The 17,185-nt window shown below is 41.4% G+C and overlaps 1 protein-coding gene across 1 annotated transcript in view; it reads left to right on the forward strand.

The window, feature by feature from the left end:
• Window positions 1-17,185, forward strand: part of B3GLCT (beta 3-glucosyltransferase) — a 121,657-nt gene that overhangs the window by 51,020 nt on the left and 53,452 nt on the right. Inside the window, exon 7 of the mRNA XM_025364839.1 lies at window positions 10,620-10,756. Coding sequence (XP_025220624.1) covers window positions 10,620-10,756 — 137 coding nt within the window. The remainder of the gene's footprint in view (window positions 1-10,619; window positions 10,757-17,185) is intronic.

A 17,185-nucleotide genomic window follows, 5' to 3' on the forward strand; every position in this document is an offset into this window, starting at 1 on the left:
TTTCAGTCATTATTACTAATGCAAATGTGTACTGTCATAAAATATTTTAAATGTAAAACTTTAACTTTTATTAAAGTAATCTTTGTTAAATTGCCTTCCTCGGTGACTTCTCTAAATTTTGTATGTTGTTTGAAGTCTTTCCTTTGTAACCACAATATGCTATTAATATATGTGTATTTGATGAGGTGTGTTGACTTTAAATTTATTTTATTTCATTTTATTTTTTGAGACAGAGTCTCGTATTGTCACCCAGGCCGGAGTGCAGTGGTGCAATCTCGGCTCCCTGCAACCTCCACCTCCCAGGTTCAATCACTTCTTGTGCCTCAGCCTCCCAAGTAGCTGGGATTACAGTCATGCACCAGCACACATGAGTAATTTTTGTATTTTTAGTAAAGACGGGGTTTTGCCCTGTTGGCCAGTCTGGTCTTAAACTCCTGGTGTCAAGTGATCTGCCTGCCTCGGCCTCCCAAAGTGCTGGAATTACAGGCATGGAGCCACCACACCTGGCCTAAATTTATTTTTAATAGAGATAATAGAGATAAATATTTAATAGAGATAATAGAGATAAAACACTTGTAAAAAGTAATTCAGAGGGACATCCACCATTGCTGAGGCTTGAGTACTGAGGCAGTTTTACCCTCATAGTATAAACAAAGCCACCAGGAAGTTCAAACTGGGTAGAGCCCACTGCAGCCCAGCACGGCCTCTGCAGCCAGACTGCCTCTCTAGATTCCCTCCTCTCTGGGTAGGGCATCTCTGGAAAAAAGGCAGCAGCCCCAGTCTGGGGCTTAGAGATAAAACCTCCACCTCCCTGGGACAGAGAACCTAGGGGAAGGAGCGGTTGTGGGTGCAGCTTCAGCAGACTTAAGTGTCCCTACCTGGCAGCTCTGAAGAGAGCAGCGGATCTCCCAGCACAGTGTTTGAGCTCCGATAAGGGACAGCCTCCCTCCTCAAGTGGGTCCCTGACCCCCGTGTAGCCTGACTGGGAGACACCTCCCAGTAGGGGCCGACAGACAACTCATACAGGAGAGCTCTGGCTGGCATCTGGCAGGTGCCCCTCTGGGATGAAGCTTCCACAGGAAGGAACAGGCAGCAATGTTTGTGGTTCTGCAGCCTCCACCGGTGATATCCAGGCAAACAGGGTCTGGAGCGGATCTCCAGCAAACTCCAGCAGATCTGCAGCAGGGGGACCAGACTGTTAGAAGGAAAACTAATAAACAGAAAGGAATAGTATCAGTATCGACAAAAAGGACGTCCACTCAAGAGACCCCCTCTGAAGGTCAAAGACCAAAGGTAGATAAATCCATGAAGATGGGGAGAAACCAGTGCAAAATGGCTGAAAATCCCAAAAACTAGAAGACCTCTTCTCCTTCAAAGGATCACAACTCCTCAAGGGAACAAAACTGGATGGAGAATGAGTTTGACAAATTGACAGAAGTAGGCTTCCGAAGGTGGGTAATAAACTCCTCCAAGCTAAAGGAGCATGTTCTAACCCAATGCAAGGAAGCTTAAGAACCTTGAAAAAAGGTTAGATGAATTGCTAACTAGAATAACCAGTTTAGAGAAGAACATAAATGACCTGATGGAGCTGAAGTACACAGCACAAGGACTTCGTGAAGCATACACAAGTACCAATAGCCGAATCGATCAAGTGGAAGAAAGGATATCAGAGATTGAAGATCAACTCAATGAAATAAAGCAAGAAGACAAGATTAGAGAAAAAAGACTGAAAAGAAATGAACGAAGCCTCCAAGAAATATGAGACTATGTGAAAAGACCAAATCTATGTTTGATTGTTGTACCTGAAAGTGATGGTGAGAATGGAACCAAGTTGGAAAACACTCTTCAGGATATTATCCGGGGCAATTCCCCAATCTAGCAAGGCAGGCCAGCATTCAAATTCAGAAATATAGAGAACACCACAAAGATACTCCTCAAGAAGAACGACCCCAAGACACATAATCATCAGATTCACCAAAGTTAAAATGAAGGAAAAAATGTTAAGGGCAGCCAGAGGGAAAGTCGGGTTACCCACAAAGGGAAGCCCATCAGACTAACAGCAGATTTCTCGGCAGAAACCCTACAAGCCAGAAGAGAGTGGGGGCCAATATTCAACATTCTTAAAGAAAAGAATTTTCAACACAGAATTTTCATATCCAGCCAAACTAAGCTTCATAAGCGAAGAAATACAAATCCTTTACTGACAAAAGAAATGCTGAGAGATTTTGTCAGCACCAGGCCTGCCTTACAAGAGCTCCTAAAGGAAGCAATAAGCATGGAAAGGAACAACCGGTACCAGCCACTGCAAAAACATACCAAATTGTAAAGACCATCGACGCTGTGAAGAAACTGCATCAACTAAGGGGCAAAATAACCGGCTAGCATCAAAATGGCAGGATCAGATTTACAGATAACGATATAAACCTTAAATGTAAATGGGCTAAATGTCCCAATTAAAAGACACAGACTGGCAAATTGGATAAAGAGTCAAGACCCATTGGTGTGCTGTATTTGGGATACCCATCTCATGTGCAAAGACACACATAGGCTCAAAATAAAGGGATGGAGGAAGATTTACCAAGAAAATGGAAGACCAAAAAAACAGCAGGGGTTGCAATCCTAGTCTCTGATAAAACAGACTTTAAACCAACAAAGATCAAAAGAGACAAGGGCATTACATAATGGTAAAGGGATCAACGCAACAAGAAGAGCTAACTGTCCTAAATATATGCACCCAATACAGGAGCACCCAGATTCATAAAGAAAGTTCCTAGAGACCTACACAGAGATTTAGACTCCCACACAATAATACTGGGAGACTTTAACACCCCACAGTCAATATTAGACAGATCAACAAGACAGAAAATTGACAAGGATATCCAGGACCTGAACTCAGCTCTGGACCAAGCAGACCTAATAGACATCTACAGAACTCTCCACCCCAAATCAACAGAATATACATTCTTTTCAGCACCACATCACACTTATTCTAAAATTGACCACATAATTGGAAGTAAAACACTCCTCAGCAAATGCAAAAGAATGGAAATCATAATGAACAGTCTCTCAGACCACAGGGCAATCAAATTAGAACTGAGGACTAAGAAACTCAAAACCACACAACTACATGGAAACTGAGCAACCTGCTCCTGAATGACTACTGGGTAAATAACGAAATGAAAACAGAAATAAAGATGTTCTTTGAAACCAATGAGAACAAACACACAATGTATCAGAGTCTCTGGGACACATTTAAAGATGTGTGTAGAGGGAAATCTATAGCACTAAATGCCCACAAGAGAAAGCAGGAAAGATCTAAAATCGACATTCTAACATCACAATGAAAAGAACTAGAGAAGCAAGAGCAAACAAATTCAAAAGCTAACAGAAGACAAGAAGTAACTAAGATCAGAGCAGAACTGAAGGAGATAGAGACATAAAAAAACACTTCAAAAAAAAAATCAATGAATCCAGGAGCTAGTTTTTTGAAAAGATTAACAAAATAGATAGACTACTGGCCAGACTAATAAGAAAAGAGAGAAGAGTCAAATAGATGCAATAAAAAATGATAAAGGGGATATCACCACCAATCCCACAGAAATACAAACTACTATCAGAGAATACTATAAACAACTCTATGCAAATAAACTAGAAAATCTAAAAAAAAAAAAAAAGATAGATTTCTGGACATATACAGCCTCCCACAACAATACAAGAAGAAGTCGAATCCCTGAATAGACCAATAACAAATTCTGTACTTGAGGCAGTAATTAATAGCATACCAAACAAAAAAAGTCCTGGACCAGACAGATTCACAGCCAGATTCTACCAGAGTTACAAAGAGGAGCTGGTACCATTCCTTCTGAAACTATTCCAAACAATAGAAAATGAGGGAATCCTCCCTAACTCATTTTATGAGGCCAGCATCATCCTGATACCAAAATTGGTAGAGATACAACAACAACAAAAGAAAATTTCAGGCCAATATCCGTGATGAACATCAATGGGAAGATCTTCAATGCTGGCAAACCGAATCCAGCAGTACATCAAAAAGCTTATCTACCACAATCAAGTCGGCTTCATCCCTGGGATGCAAGGCTGGTTCAACAAATGCAAATCAATAAATGTAATCCATCACATACACAGAACCACATGATTATCTCAATAGATGCAGAAAAGACCTTTGACAAAATTCAACAGCCCTTCATGCTAAAAACTCTCAATAAACTAGGCATTGATGGAACATATCTCAAAATAATAAGAGCTATTTATGACAAACCCACAGCCATATCATACTGAATGGGCAAAAACTGGAAGCATTCCCTTTGAAAACTGCCCAAGACAAGGATGCCCTTCCTCACCACTCTTATTCAACATGCAATTGGAAGTTCTGGTGAGGGCGATCAGGCAAGAGAAAGAAAGAAAGGGTAGTCAATTAGGAAAAGAGGAAGTCAAATTGTATCTGTTTGCAGATGACATGATTGTATATTTAGAAAACCCCATCGTGGCCAGGCACGGGGGCTCACACCTGTAATCCCAGCACTTTGGGAGGCCAAGGCGGGCGGATGACAAGGTCAGGAGTTTGAGACCAGCCTGACCAACATAGTGAAACCCCATCTCTACTAAAAATACAAAAAATAGCTGGGCGTGGTGGTGGGCGCCTGTAATCCCAGCTACTTGGGAGGCTGAGGCAGGAGAATCACTTGAAGCCAGGAGGGAGGTTGCAGTGAGCTGAGATCGCGCCACTGCACTCCCGCGCTGGTGACAGTGCAAAAACGCCATCTCAAAAAGAAAACCCCGTCATCTCAAAATCTCCTTAAGCTGATAAGCAACTTCAGCAAAGTCTCAGGATACAAAATCAATGTGCAAAAATCACAAGCATTCCTATACAGCAGTAACAGAGAGCCAAATCATGAATGAACTCCCATTCACAATTGCTACAAAGAGAATAAAATACACAGAAATACAACTTACAAGGGATGTGAAGGGCCTCTTCAAGGAGGGCTACAAACCACTGCTTAAGGAAATAAGAGAGGACACAAACAAATGGAAAAACATTCCATGCTCATGGATAGGAAGAATCAGTATTGTAAATATGGCCATACTGACCAAAGTAATTTATAGATTCCATGCTATCCTCATCAAGCTACCATTGACTTTCTTTACAGAATTGGAAAAAACTACTTTAAATTTCATATGGAACAAAAAAAGAGCCCACATAGCCAAGACAATCCTGGGCAAAAAGAACAAAGCTGGAGGCATCACGCTACCTGATTTCAAACTATACTACAAGGCTACAGTAACAAAACAGCATGGTACTGGTACCAAAACATATATAGGCTAATGGAACGGAACAGAGGCCTCAGAAATAACACCACACATTTAAAACCATCCGATCTTTGGCAAACCTGACAAAAACAATAGGGAAAGGATTCCCTATTTAATAAATCACGGTGTTTTGAAAACTGGCTAGGCATATGCAGAAAGCTGAAACTAGATCCCTTTCTTACACCTTATAAAAAAATTAACTTAAGATGGATTAAACACTTAAACATGAGACCTAAAACCATAAAAACTCTAGAAGAAAACCTAGGCAATACCATTCAGGACATAGGCATGGGCAAAGACTTCATGACTAAAATACCAAAAACAATGGCAACAAAAGCCAAAATTGACAAATGGCATCTGATTAAAGAGCTTCTGCACAGCAAAGGAAACTATCATCAGAATGAACAGGCAACCTACAGAATGGGAGAAAATGTTTATAATCTATCCACCTGACAAAGGGCTAATATCCAGAATCTACAAAGAATTTAAACAAATTTTCAAGAAAAACGCCATCAGAAAGTGGGCAAACTATATGAACAGACACTTTTCGAAAGAAGACATTTATGCAGCCAACAAACATGAAAAAAAGCTCATCATCACTGGTTATTAGAGAAATGCAAATCAAAATTACAGTGAGATACCATGTCATGCCAGTTAGAATGGCGATCATTAAAAAGTCAGGAAACAGGTGCTGGAGAGGATGTGGAGAAGTAGGAATGCTTTTACACTGTTGATGGGAGTGTAAATTAGTTCAACCATTGTGGAAGACAGTGTGGCAATTCCTCAAGGACCTAGAACCAGAAATACCATTTCACCCAGCAATCCCATGATTATATATACCCAAAGGATTATAAATCATTCTACTATAAAGATACATGCACACGTATGTTTATTCCAACACTGTTCACAATAGCGAAGACTTGGAACCAACCCAAATGCTCATCAATGATAGACTGGATAAAGAAAATGTGGCACATACACACCATGGAATACTATGCAGCCATCAAAAAGGATGAGTTCATGTCCTTTGCAGTGCCATGGATGAAGCTGGAACATCATTCCCAGCAAACTAACACAAGAACAGAAAACCAAACACTGCATGTTCTCACCTATCAGTGAGAGTTAATCAATGAGAACACATGGATACAGGGAGGGGAACATCACACACTGGGCCTTATGGGCGGTGGGTGGCTTGGGGAGGGATAGCATTTGGAGAAATACCTAGTGTAGATGACAGGTTGATGGGTGCAGCAAACCACCATGGCACACGTATACCTATGTAACAAAACTGTACGTTCTGTACATGTACCCCAGAACTTAAAGCATAATTTTAAAAAAGAAAAAAACTGGTAATTCTAAGATACTCATGGAACACTGGGTTATTCTTTTAAGGTTTTTCTTGATTATAATTGTCCTTCTAATGAAATCCTTAAGGAAGTCATTAAGATTAGGGGAGTGGCTCTATGTATAGATTCTATAATAATTTTTTAAAGGTAGTTTACAGTATAACCCACACAAAAATACTGAAAATCATATACTATATAATAGCTGAACCCTGCAATTAGGAGATAAAACATAGCAACATGTTTTCCATAAGATGTTTGGAACCAAAGGTTTTAATTGTGAAAGGTTTTAATAGTGAAAGATTTGTAAGACAGTTTTCAAAATACACTGAGATGTTTATTTTCTTTATACAAGCTTATTGGCATGGTATGTAAAGTACAGTGATTTTCATATTGGTTAAGGTTTAGTCACTTGATAAAGAGCTATATTATAGATTTTTTTTAAAGGTGCTGAATTTTTAATCTCAAGCTGAGGTGGTTTGTCTTGGTTGTTACAGGATATTCTTCTTACCCAGTAATGATTTAATATACCCATAGGCAAAGTATCAAGAAGAAAGTCATCATATGGATCTGTGAATCTAAATGCAGTTTTAATGTTAGATTTAAAAATTAACAGCTGTCACATATGTGCAGTTATGATCTGTTGCTAAACTGAGGAAAAGTAGGACTCTGGGAGGTATTTGCAATACAACCACAAGCAGAATAAGGCTCTTAAGAAATACCTAAGAGTACTCATGCATGGTGTCTTCTTGATTTTATATACTGATAAATTAATCGAGAGTGAGGTGGTCTTGGTTGGGTAAGAGAGAAAATATACACAACTTAGGGTACTTGATCCATATTTATGCTCTAGTTTCTTCAATAGAGGAGAGTTGCTTTTTTAATCTCTCCTGGACTTGCTATGTTCATTTGACAAAAAGTTACTGCACATCTGTTACGTGTTAGGTGAACTGGAGATACAGCAGTGAACAAAATGGACAGCATCCCTGCCCACAAGGAGGCGTGTTCTTGTTTCAGGGCAGATAAGCAATAGAGAAAAATGCAAATATATAATATGTCGGATGGTAACAAGTGCCATGGAGAAGAATAAAGCAGAATAAGGGAGTAAGGGATGTATTGGGAATGGGCTTACCTGTCTATATAGGGTGTTCAAGGAATACCTCACTCATCAGGTCACATTGGAACAGAGTAAAGGAATTGAGGGAGTCAGCCATGTACTCTCTTATGTCAAGCTGCCTGCTTCATACCTCTGCTTATCTAATAGGAACCAAAAACTCGACATGTTGAAAGCTGAACTCTCAATGCCTTTCTAAACCTCTTCCATCTTCAGTCTTCCTCGTCCAGAAATGCATCGCTGTCACTGCCTATCCAGTTGCTCATATTAAAAGCCTAAGACTTGAGATTGGTTCTTCTTTTTTTCTTCAACTTCATGTTGGCATGACCAGCTGGTTCTCCTTCCAGAATATATCTCCTGTCCATCTTCTCTCCATATTTAATACTACTACGCTGTTTCAGGCTATCTTCATCTCTTGCCTTGACCGTTATTAGAGCCTCCTGTTTCAGTGGTTTCCCATTCCACCTAAGATACTTTTGCTGGGTATAGCATTCTGGGTTGGGAGCAATTTTCTTCCGTTACTGTACAAATGCTCTACCATTGTCTTTCCCCTCTTATCATTTCTGTTGAAAACTCAGCTGTATATCTTGTTTCTGTTTATTTAAAAAAAAAAAAAAACAAAACGTATACCCTCTCCCCTCCATGACTTCCCCTGCCGCCAGCTGCTTTTAGGATATTCTCTATCTTTAGTTTTCAACAGTGTTACCGTTATGTGCCTATGTGTGATTTTCTTTGTATTTGTTCTCACTGGAGTTTACAGAGCTTCTTGAGTGTAAAACTTGATGATTTTAGTTAGTTTTGGAAAATTCTAAGCCTGTATTCTTCAAATATTCCTTCAGTCCCATTCTGTCTCTCCTTAGTTTCTAATGTCGTGCATTTTAGCCATTTTCCTTGTGTCCCATGTTGCCATAGCTCTTTTCTTCCCTTTTTTTTTTTCTTGTATCAGTCTGGATATTTTTTACTGGACTTGGTTTCCAGACTGTTAATCTTCTCAGCTATTGTGTGTAATATTTTTTTGAGTTACTAACTTCAGTTCTTACGTTAAGTTTTAGATTTTTCATTTGGCTCTTGTTTATAAATTCTAGTTCTTTGGTGCAATTTTAAAAATCTTTTTATCCTTAAAGGACACATTAACCATATCTTTTTAAAAGTCTTATTTGATAACTGCAACATCTGCTTTATCTGTGCATCTCTTTCTGTTTTTCACTTTTCTTGTTTCTGGTTTGGTCTTGTTTCTTGCTCTGCCGGGTAAGTTTTAACTAAATCTCAGATGTTTTATGTGAAAAATTAAGAAGGCTATGGATGATAGGAATTCCTATAGAAGGATTTAATCTTCTGGGTTGTAGATGTTGTTTGGATAGGTCTATTTACAGACTGCTCATACTCCAGAGCCCTTTTGTCCTGGCAATCTGAACTCCAGCCTTGGTTTCCCAGCACTACAGTACTGCTAAAGGCTTTGCTCAGCTTTTTAGCCTCTCCACTGCTGCTTTCCGCTTGGTTCATTTTTTTTCCTTGGTTTTTGTGCAGCTTAGGTCATTGACGGAAACTTGCATGCAGCATCTTGGGACCCCCTTACATCTCTTCTCTTTCAAGGTCTCCAGCTCCAGACTCTACCTTTCAGTCCAGCGAGGCTGCAAAAGCTCCCAGCTGCTGCTTTTAGCTGTGTGCTATTTGCAGCTCCAGGAATCAGCAAATTCCTTGAGGAAAGGAGAAGGCCAATATGGGGCTCCCATGGATGGCCTTTCTAATTCTGGGATCTTAGTCCTTTATGTCCTATCTGCCTTTGTTGTTTTCTAATGGCTTCACTCCTTTGCTTTATGTAATTTCTCCAGCTTTTATACCTGTTAGAGTAGATGTGATCGAGATTATTCTATTGTGGTCAGAAGTGGAAGTCTTTCATTACACTTCAATAAAGTCTGTGCTCCTTTCCTCTGGCACATAAAACTCACCCTGGTCAGCCTTTTGCCTGTCTCTTTTGTACCTTACTCCCACATCCAGTAGCTCCAGCCACACGGGATTTCTTTTTTCATTGACTGTATCAAACTTTTTCCCACCTCAGGGATTTTGCATTAAGTCCTTTGACGGCTCTTCCTCAGATTTTTGCATAGAGCTTGCTCTTTGATATTATTTCATCTCAGGTCGCTGCTGAGGATGAACAAAATGCTAGTCATCATTATATGACTAACAGATTTTTGCATAGATCCAGCTCCTTGATATTATTGCATCTTAGTTTGTTACATCCTAAGAGATTTCTCTCTCTTTCAGGGCAGCTCCTAGTCACCCTGATGTATTTTCTTTGAAGCACATTTCAATCACTACCTGGTTATTTTACTTACTTTTTAAATTTCCATTTCTCCACTGTAGGGTAAGTTATGTTTCTGCCTGGTGTGTGGTAGATTCTCAATAAAAATCTTTTGAATGAATGAGTAAATAAATAGATAATCACTGATTCTGAAAGGAATTTTTCAAATCATTCTTTCAAAACCTTAGTAGGGCATGAGGGCATACTATTTTCTTCGCCCTAATAGTCTTTTTATGTGGAATATTCTATAAAATACCACTTTTATACATTTATGGTATAATGATGACTAATACCTTGTTCATCTTGATGATCAGATCTTGAACTACTTTTTGTATACAAAGCTTATGTTACATTCATTATCATACTAGTGTTAATTATATTTTTGTTCACATTCTCTAGAAATATTTAATCTGTGCTAATAACTCTTTATCACCCAAAATATTTAATTATCTAAAACCAATAGTACAACTTTCTATTGGTCTCACATGAAATGGTTGTTTTTAAAGTGACATGTTATATCTTTATTTAACAGGAATGGTTTTTGGGAAAAGCATTACATGATGAAGAATCTACAATAATTCACCATTATGCCTTTTCTGAGAATCCTACAGTTTTTAAGTATCCAGACTTTGCTGCAGGCTGGGCCTTAAGTATTCCACTTGTAAACAAGTAAGAATTTATTGGACTTTTTTCAGGGAGGTGGGAAGGGTGTACATCAACTTTAATTTCATTGAGTACAGTAACTGATGGCTCTCAGGATCTCAAATGAGTTTTTCAGCCAGCGGCAGTGTGTGGTGAGACCTGGAAAAGGAGCCACGTGCCTGAGGGTTTCTGCTTCAGCACTGTCATTGACTAGACCCTTCAGACAAAATCATTCAACCTCTCTGTATATTCTTCTTACTCATCCACAAAATAATAAGCTGTGAGACTAAGGGAGAAGACAGAAGTGCTCTGAGAACCATGCACATGGAAGCCTCATTACTATTGTTAAGAGATGTACTTAGCTATAGGTGTAACTTCTCTCACCCGTAAGAAAATGAAGCAGTAACATGCTGGGGTTGAGAGTTGATGACTCATTAGGTGCATGGGTGTGCATACTTAAACACGGGCCAGGCAGGAGGACAGCTAGCTAGTGGAAGGTACTATAGGTAATCATAGCTAGCCATTTGTGTGTATAATCACAATGGTGTTCTGTTAGATGTGGAAAGTGAAGATGGTTAAATTGTAATTCAGGAGAAATACGGTTGTTGACAAGCCCTTCAGATTAATTATTAAATGTTTTTCTTCTTTAGGGAATAGAGAGTTGATACAGCAGTTGTGACTTTTTTATCTTCAGAGATGAAAGAGTTTCTGTCATTAAGTGTCCTGTCTCTAGGATTTGGGGTCTTCAAAATCTTATTAGCCCATTGTAGATATACAGGATAGTACATACCTTGTCATTCCTGGCTGGACAAAACTTCTTGACTACTCTTTTCACATTTGAAAGTTCTCTACAGTGTGATACCCTCCTTTCCAGTGTAGAATCCAAACAACAAAACAAAACCCCTGTGTTTCCTACCCTTCCTTGCCACTAGGAAGCAGCCATATGTTGTAGGTTCCATCAGGTAGATGTGTTATGTACAATTATTTTTGGGAACTGAATTGTGTGGGGAAGGAGACAAAGCATGGGGGACTGTTTGAATTGAGACTCGTAGCAGAGGAAGAGTCAGTTGCGGTTGACAGCAGCTTCCTGATGATGGCAGAGTCTGAAGTTCCTACGCTGCTTATTTCTGTGCTACAAATCTGGGGGTTCTTGAATCTTAGCTTACAGTCTGTTTAATCAGACTTTCCAGTAATTCCATGAGCCATCTATATGCTTTAATGAATTTACATTATGCTTTAACTAGCCAGAGTGGATTATTTTTGTTTGTTTGTTTCCAGTTAAGATCCTTGCCGGGCACGGTGGCTCACGCCTGTAATCCCGGCACTCTGGGAGGCTGAGGCGGGCCAATCACGGGGTCAGGAGATCGAGACCATCCTGGCGAACACAGTGAAACCCCATCTCTACTAAAAAAATACAAAAAATTAGCCAGGCGTGGCGGCGGGCTCCTGTAGTCCCAGCTACTCGGGAGGCTGAGGCAGGAGAATGGCGTGAACCCGGGAGGCAGAGCTTGCAGTGAGCTGAGACCGCGCCACTGCACTCCAGCCTGGGTGACAGAGCAAGACTCTGTCTCAAAAAAAAAAAAAAAAAAAAAAAAGGATCCTTGACTTACACACTCCGTCCTGGGACTGCCAGGCAAGGATACCTTTCTCCTGTCCCCTACCAAGCATGCCTAACAGCATCTGCACAGCCTCCCTCCCTTCATTCTTAGAAGGGTCAAGGAGGAAGGGGAGTGAAGACAAGAAGAAGTAGTGGTCGTTCCTTTCTCACCGTCTGCTGGTCTGCCTAGTTCTGTGCTCTGCAGGGGAGAGGGAAATATGTTCTGCCTTTCAGCAGCCTCGGGTCGTGTTTCTTCTCAAATTAAGTACACTTTGGTTTGCTACAGCTTGAGCACTGGGAGTTCCCAGGACACTCTTTTCCTGCAGTGTCCAGCAGCCTTATGTTTGGGGCCAGTTTAGCCACCTTTGTTGAGTCTGGACTCTTAATGCCTAGAAGCTGTGACCTGCACTTTGTAGGCTGAGCCACTGTTCCTTCTCCCTTCCTCAAGTATTCTTGTCATCCTCGGCCACAGGAGGCTTCCTCTAGCCTTCCTCATTTGGTCTCTGCTTAGTTTTATGGTGTGGAAAGATTTGGTCTGACCTCTCCTTGGGAGAAGTCCCACATGGTAGTGATTTTTTCTGACTTGGGACTTATAACCTCTGTGTAAGCCTGTTTCTCTCCCATTTCCCATATACTACGAAGTCCCTTGAGAGAGGAACAAACACAGCTATTGCCTGCCCTGTGAAGTGCTGTAACTGCAGCAGGTGCTTCTTCCTTCAGGGCTAAAGAGGAAACCAGTGGACCCAGGAAGAGCTATATGGCAAGCAGAGGGTCTAATCATTTCCTTGAAGCTAGTATAGCTCTTTTCTTCATCACTGCCTTCTGATCCAGGAGGCCTCTTATCCTGAAGGCAAATCCTTATAGTCTAGAGTTTTACCTTCCTTCTTCCCATCACAATTTCCTATCTTCCTTTAGCAAGACTTTATTGGAGACCTCTTGATACTGAATTCAATTCAGTTTTTGTTGAATTAGGTGTTAGAAGTAACTATTTATTCTTGCTTCCTTTGACTTACTGTCTTAACCAGGTGCGGGTTGATGGAAGTGATCCTGTTTGAACACGTTTTTGACTCCTGGCATCCCTATATAGGGCAGTTCAACCTAACTCTTTTTTTTTTTTTTTTTTTTTGAGACGGAGTCTGGCTCTGTCGCCCGGGCTGGAGTGCAGTGGCCGGATCTCAGCTCACTGCAAGCTCCGCCTCCCGGGTTTACGCCATTCTCCTGCCTCAGCCTCCCGAGTAGCTGGGACTACAGGCGCCCGCCGCCTCGCCCGGCTAGTTTTTTGTATTTTTTAGTAGAGACGGGGTTTCACCGTGTTCGCCAGGATGGTCTCGATCTCCTGACCTCGTGATCCGCCCGTCTCGGCCTCCCAAAGTGCTGGGATTACAGGCTTGAGCCACTGCGCCCGGCCAAGTTCAACCTAACTCTTATTGGCTGACATGCTGGTGTTAAGTTTAACCTGTCCTAGGAAAGCTCTGCCCTCTGCTTCACTGCCCATCAGGTGTAGCAGCACCCAGAGCACTGGCAGGCTTTGTTGGCTCTGGCTAGCGCTCACCTCATTACTGTCTCATGCTCACCACATGACTAGCTTCCAGGGGTTCGTGAACCAGGGTTGCAGGTTGTGCACTAGCCGAGATGTTAGCCTTGTTAAGGGGTGACTTTATGTTCTGGATTATCTGGCATTTTGCAAGGTAGTCCCACAGGAGACCACAGGTCCATGATTCCCTTCCCTGTTGTGTTTGTGAGATCATTGAACCCATCTGTTGACAAGGGAAGGTAGCCAGTGCCCAACTTCCATAGGAGTTTCACATCTCCCTTTCTGGTCAAGTTTAACCGTATTTAGGAGAGAGAACTGAGGGCCGCGTCACTGCAGCAGGGTGTGTAGGCATTTTAGTCTGTTTGGGCTGCTATAAGAAAATGCCGTAAACCAGGGAGCTTATAAACAACAGCAGTTTATTATAGTTCTGGAGGCTGAAAGTCCAAGATCAAGGCGCTGGCAGATTCAGTGTCTGGTGAGTGCCAGCATTCTGGTTCCTTTCCTTCTTGTTGTGTCCCCTCATCTGGGAGAAGGGTTGAGGGGTCTTTTTTTCTAAGGGTGCAGTCCCATTCATGAGAGTTCCCTCCCCATGGCCTCTTCACCTCCCAAAGGCCCTGCCTTCTAGTAACATCACCTTGAGGGGTAGGACTTCAGCCTATGAATTTGAGAGGGGACACAAACATTCAGACCATAGTAATAGGAACTGTGACTAAGGGAGTTAAAGCCAAGAGGTTAATCTTTTCCACAAAGCTCAGGAAATTCCCAGCACTTCCCCCGTGACTCCAGTATGATAGCGGAGTGAGGCACCAGATAGCCTTCTGCATGCTGAACAGTGACCAACAAACTGTAGAATGTGTATGGTTCATTGATATCCATGGTCTTCTCCCTACCTCCTCTCCCTTTCCCCTGCCAGGAAAGACAAAGCAAAATAAATATGCAGACTTATCATAGTGCCATATTTAAAATTCTAGTTATCTTAGATCATATTTCCTTTCCCCCTGATGCTGACAGGTAATCAAGCAAATAAAATGATATAACCCATCTGGCATAACAACTATCTTGTGGTCAAGATATATTTTAAAATGGCTTTTCTAGTGGGGATTCTTATTTATTTTTCAAGAAATTGGTGGCCGGGCGCGGTGGCTCAAGCCTGTAATCCCAGCACTTTGGGAGGCCGAGACGGGCGGATCACGAGGTCAGGAGGTCGAGACCATCCTGGCTAACACGGTGAAACCCCGTCTCTACTAAAAAAAATACAAAAAACTAGCCGGGCGACATGGCGGGCGCCTGTAGTCCCAGCTACTCAGGAGGCTGAGGCAGGAGAATGGCGTAAACCCGGGAGGCGCAGCTTGCAGTGAGCTGAGATCCGGCCACTGCACTCCAGCCCGGGCGACAGAGCGAGACTCCGTCTCCAAAAAAAAAAAAAAAAAAAGAAATTGGTATTATACTCAGGACTAGAGGAAGGATAAAGTATCCATTAGCCCCATCAGCTGCAACATTGGATCTTCCTAGTTGTTTTTTTCCCAGTTTTTCCCTAATGTGCTGACTTTATTTCTTCCTATTATTGGCAGCTATATCAATTAGCATGCTTTTGGATGCAAGTAATAGGAAGCAACTCAAACTGGATTAAGGAAATACTTTGGCTGTAATTGGGGTGAGTGAGGTCTGTGGTTGGTTGATCCGGCAGTTTATCGATATCATTGAGGACCCACGCTTTCTCTGTCCCTCTATCCTATAGTACACAGAATCCATTTATCCTAAATCTGGTTCCTCTTGTGGTTTCAAGACAATAAGGGCTACGTATTTCCTGTTTGTATCCAATAGTAGACAGCCTGTTCCCGACCATGAATGGTAAGTGCTTAATCCTCAGTCTGGTTGGGCCAACTGCATATGTGTTCTAATCTCCAGACTGTTAACAGTTGCCTGGGAATTTCATTGATTATTAGAATTATTGGAATTTTCAGTTCTAATCCCCAGAGTATTAACAGTTGCCAGGGAATTTCATTGCTTATTCTGGCTGGCCCAGAGTAATCAGTCTCTGACTCTGGAGCCTGTATAATTGTTGGGCTTAATATTAATCAAAACCAGAATTTGTTTAGGAAGAATGAAGGGGAAACTATTTACATGGACAACCAACAGGGCCAGTCCAGGAATGCTGATTCCCTTTGTGTCCTTTCCTTGACTTTATGGCCCACATTGTAGGTAACGTAACAACTTACAGTTACTTAAGTATTTCTTCTGCCCTAGTCTCCAGCACAACTGGTTACCTAAAGATATTTCATGAGGCACGCTTTCTTAGACTATTTCCCACTGAAATTTTATTTGGCCTAACAATTCCACATCAGTGAGTTTTGAGTTCACACTGCCTAATATTTCCTGGCAATCCATCCATTTGATCAATTAAAACAAATTGATTTTGAAGTCATGTGGCATGAGTCCAAATCCCAAAGTTACCTTGATACAGTTTATTTATGAATAAATATTTTCCTTTTTGGAGAAATTTTCGTTAACTTCCAATAAGATGATTCCTTCAAAAATCATCTTATTAAAAAAATCGTTACAGGACACTGTTTCTGGTTTTCGCCATTGTTTTTTCACCAGCAAACCTTATCGAGATTTCCTTCAGCAGGTTGCTCTGTTGACTGATTGACAAGTGGGATTGAAAAAGCCAGCTAGGTATTGAGTTGAAAGGGCCCTCGGTCATTTGCACGTCTGTAGCCTAGGTGGTTGTGTTGTTAGAACTGTGCCATTGGGGGCATGACTTAACTTATTTATTTATATTTTTTTTGAGACAGAGTCTTGCTCTGTCACCCAGGCTGGAGTGCAGTGGCACGATCTTGGCTCACTGCAAGCTCCACCTCCTAGGTTCACGCCATTCTCCTGCCTCAGCCTCCCGAGTAGCTGGGACTGCAGGCTCCCGCCACCATGCCCGGCTAATTTTTTGTATTTTTAGTAGAGATGGGGTTTCACCGTGTTAGCCAGGATGGTCTCGATCTCCTGACCTCGTGATCCACTTGCCTTGACCTCCCAAAGTGCTGAGATTACAGGCATGAGCCACCACACCCGGCCCAATAACTTCTAAAAATTGGGAAAGCTAAAACTTCATATTTGCCAGGAACTGAATATTTAATGAGGAAACATTTCATCTAAGTAACTGGAATTTCTGGCTTTCATTGGTTTTTTGGTATTGTTGGTTACTGAAACTAGCACTGGAAAAACCCTGCTTCATATCTTGCTTCATAGAAAAACGAAATCCAGTTAGCACTATTAGGTATTGCCATTTAAGTTAGTTGGTCACCCTGCACACTCTTAGAACTTGAACTTG

This window comes from Theropithecus gelada, chromosome 17 (genome assembly GCF_003255815.1).
Source record: "Theropithecus gelada isolate Dixy chromosome 17, Tgel_1.0, whole genome shotgun sequence".
NCBI classification, from domain to species: domain Eukaryota; kingdom Metazoa; phylum Chordata; class Mammalia; order Primates; family Cercopithecidae; genus Theropithecus; species Theropithecus gelada.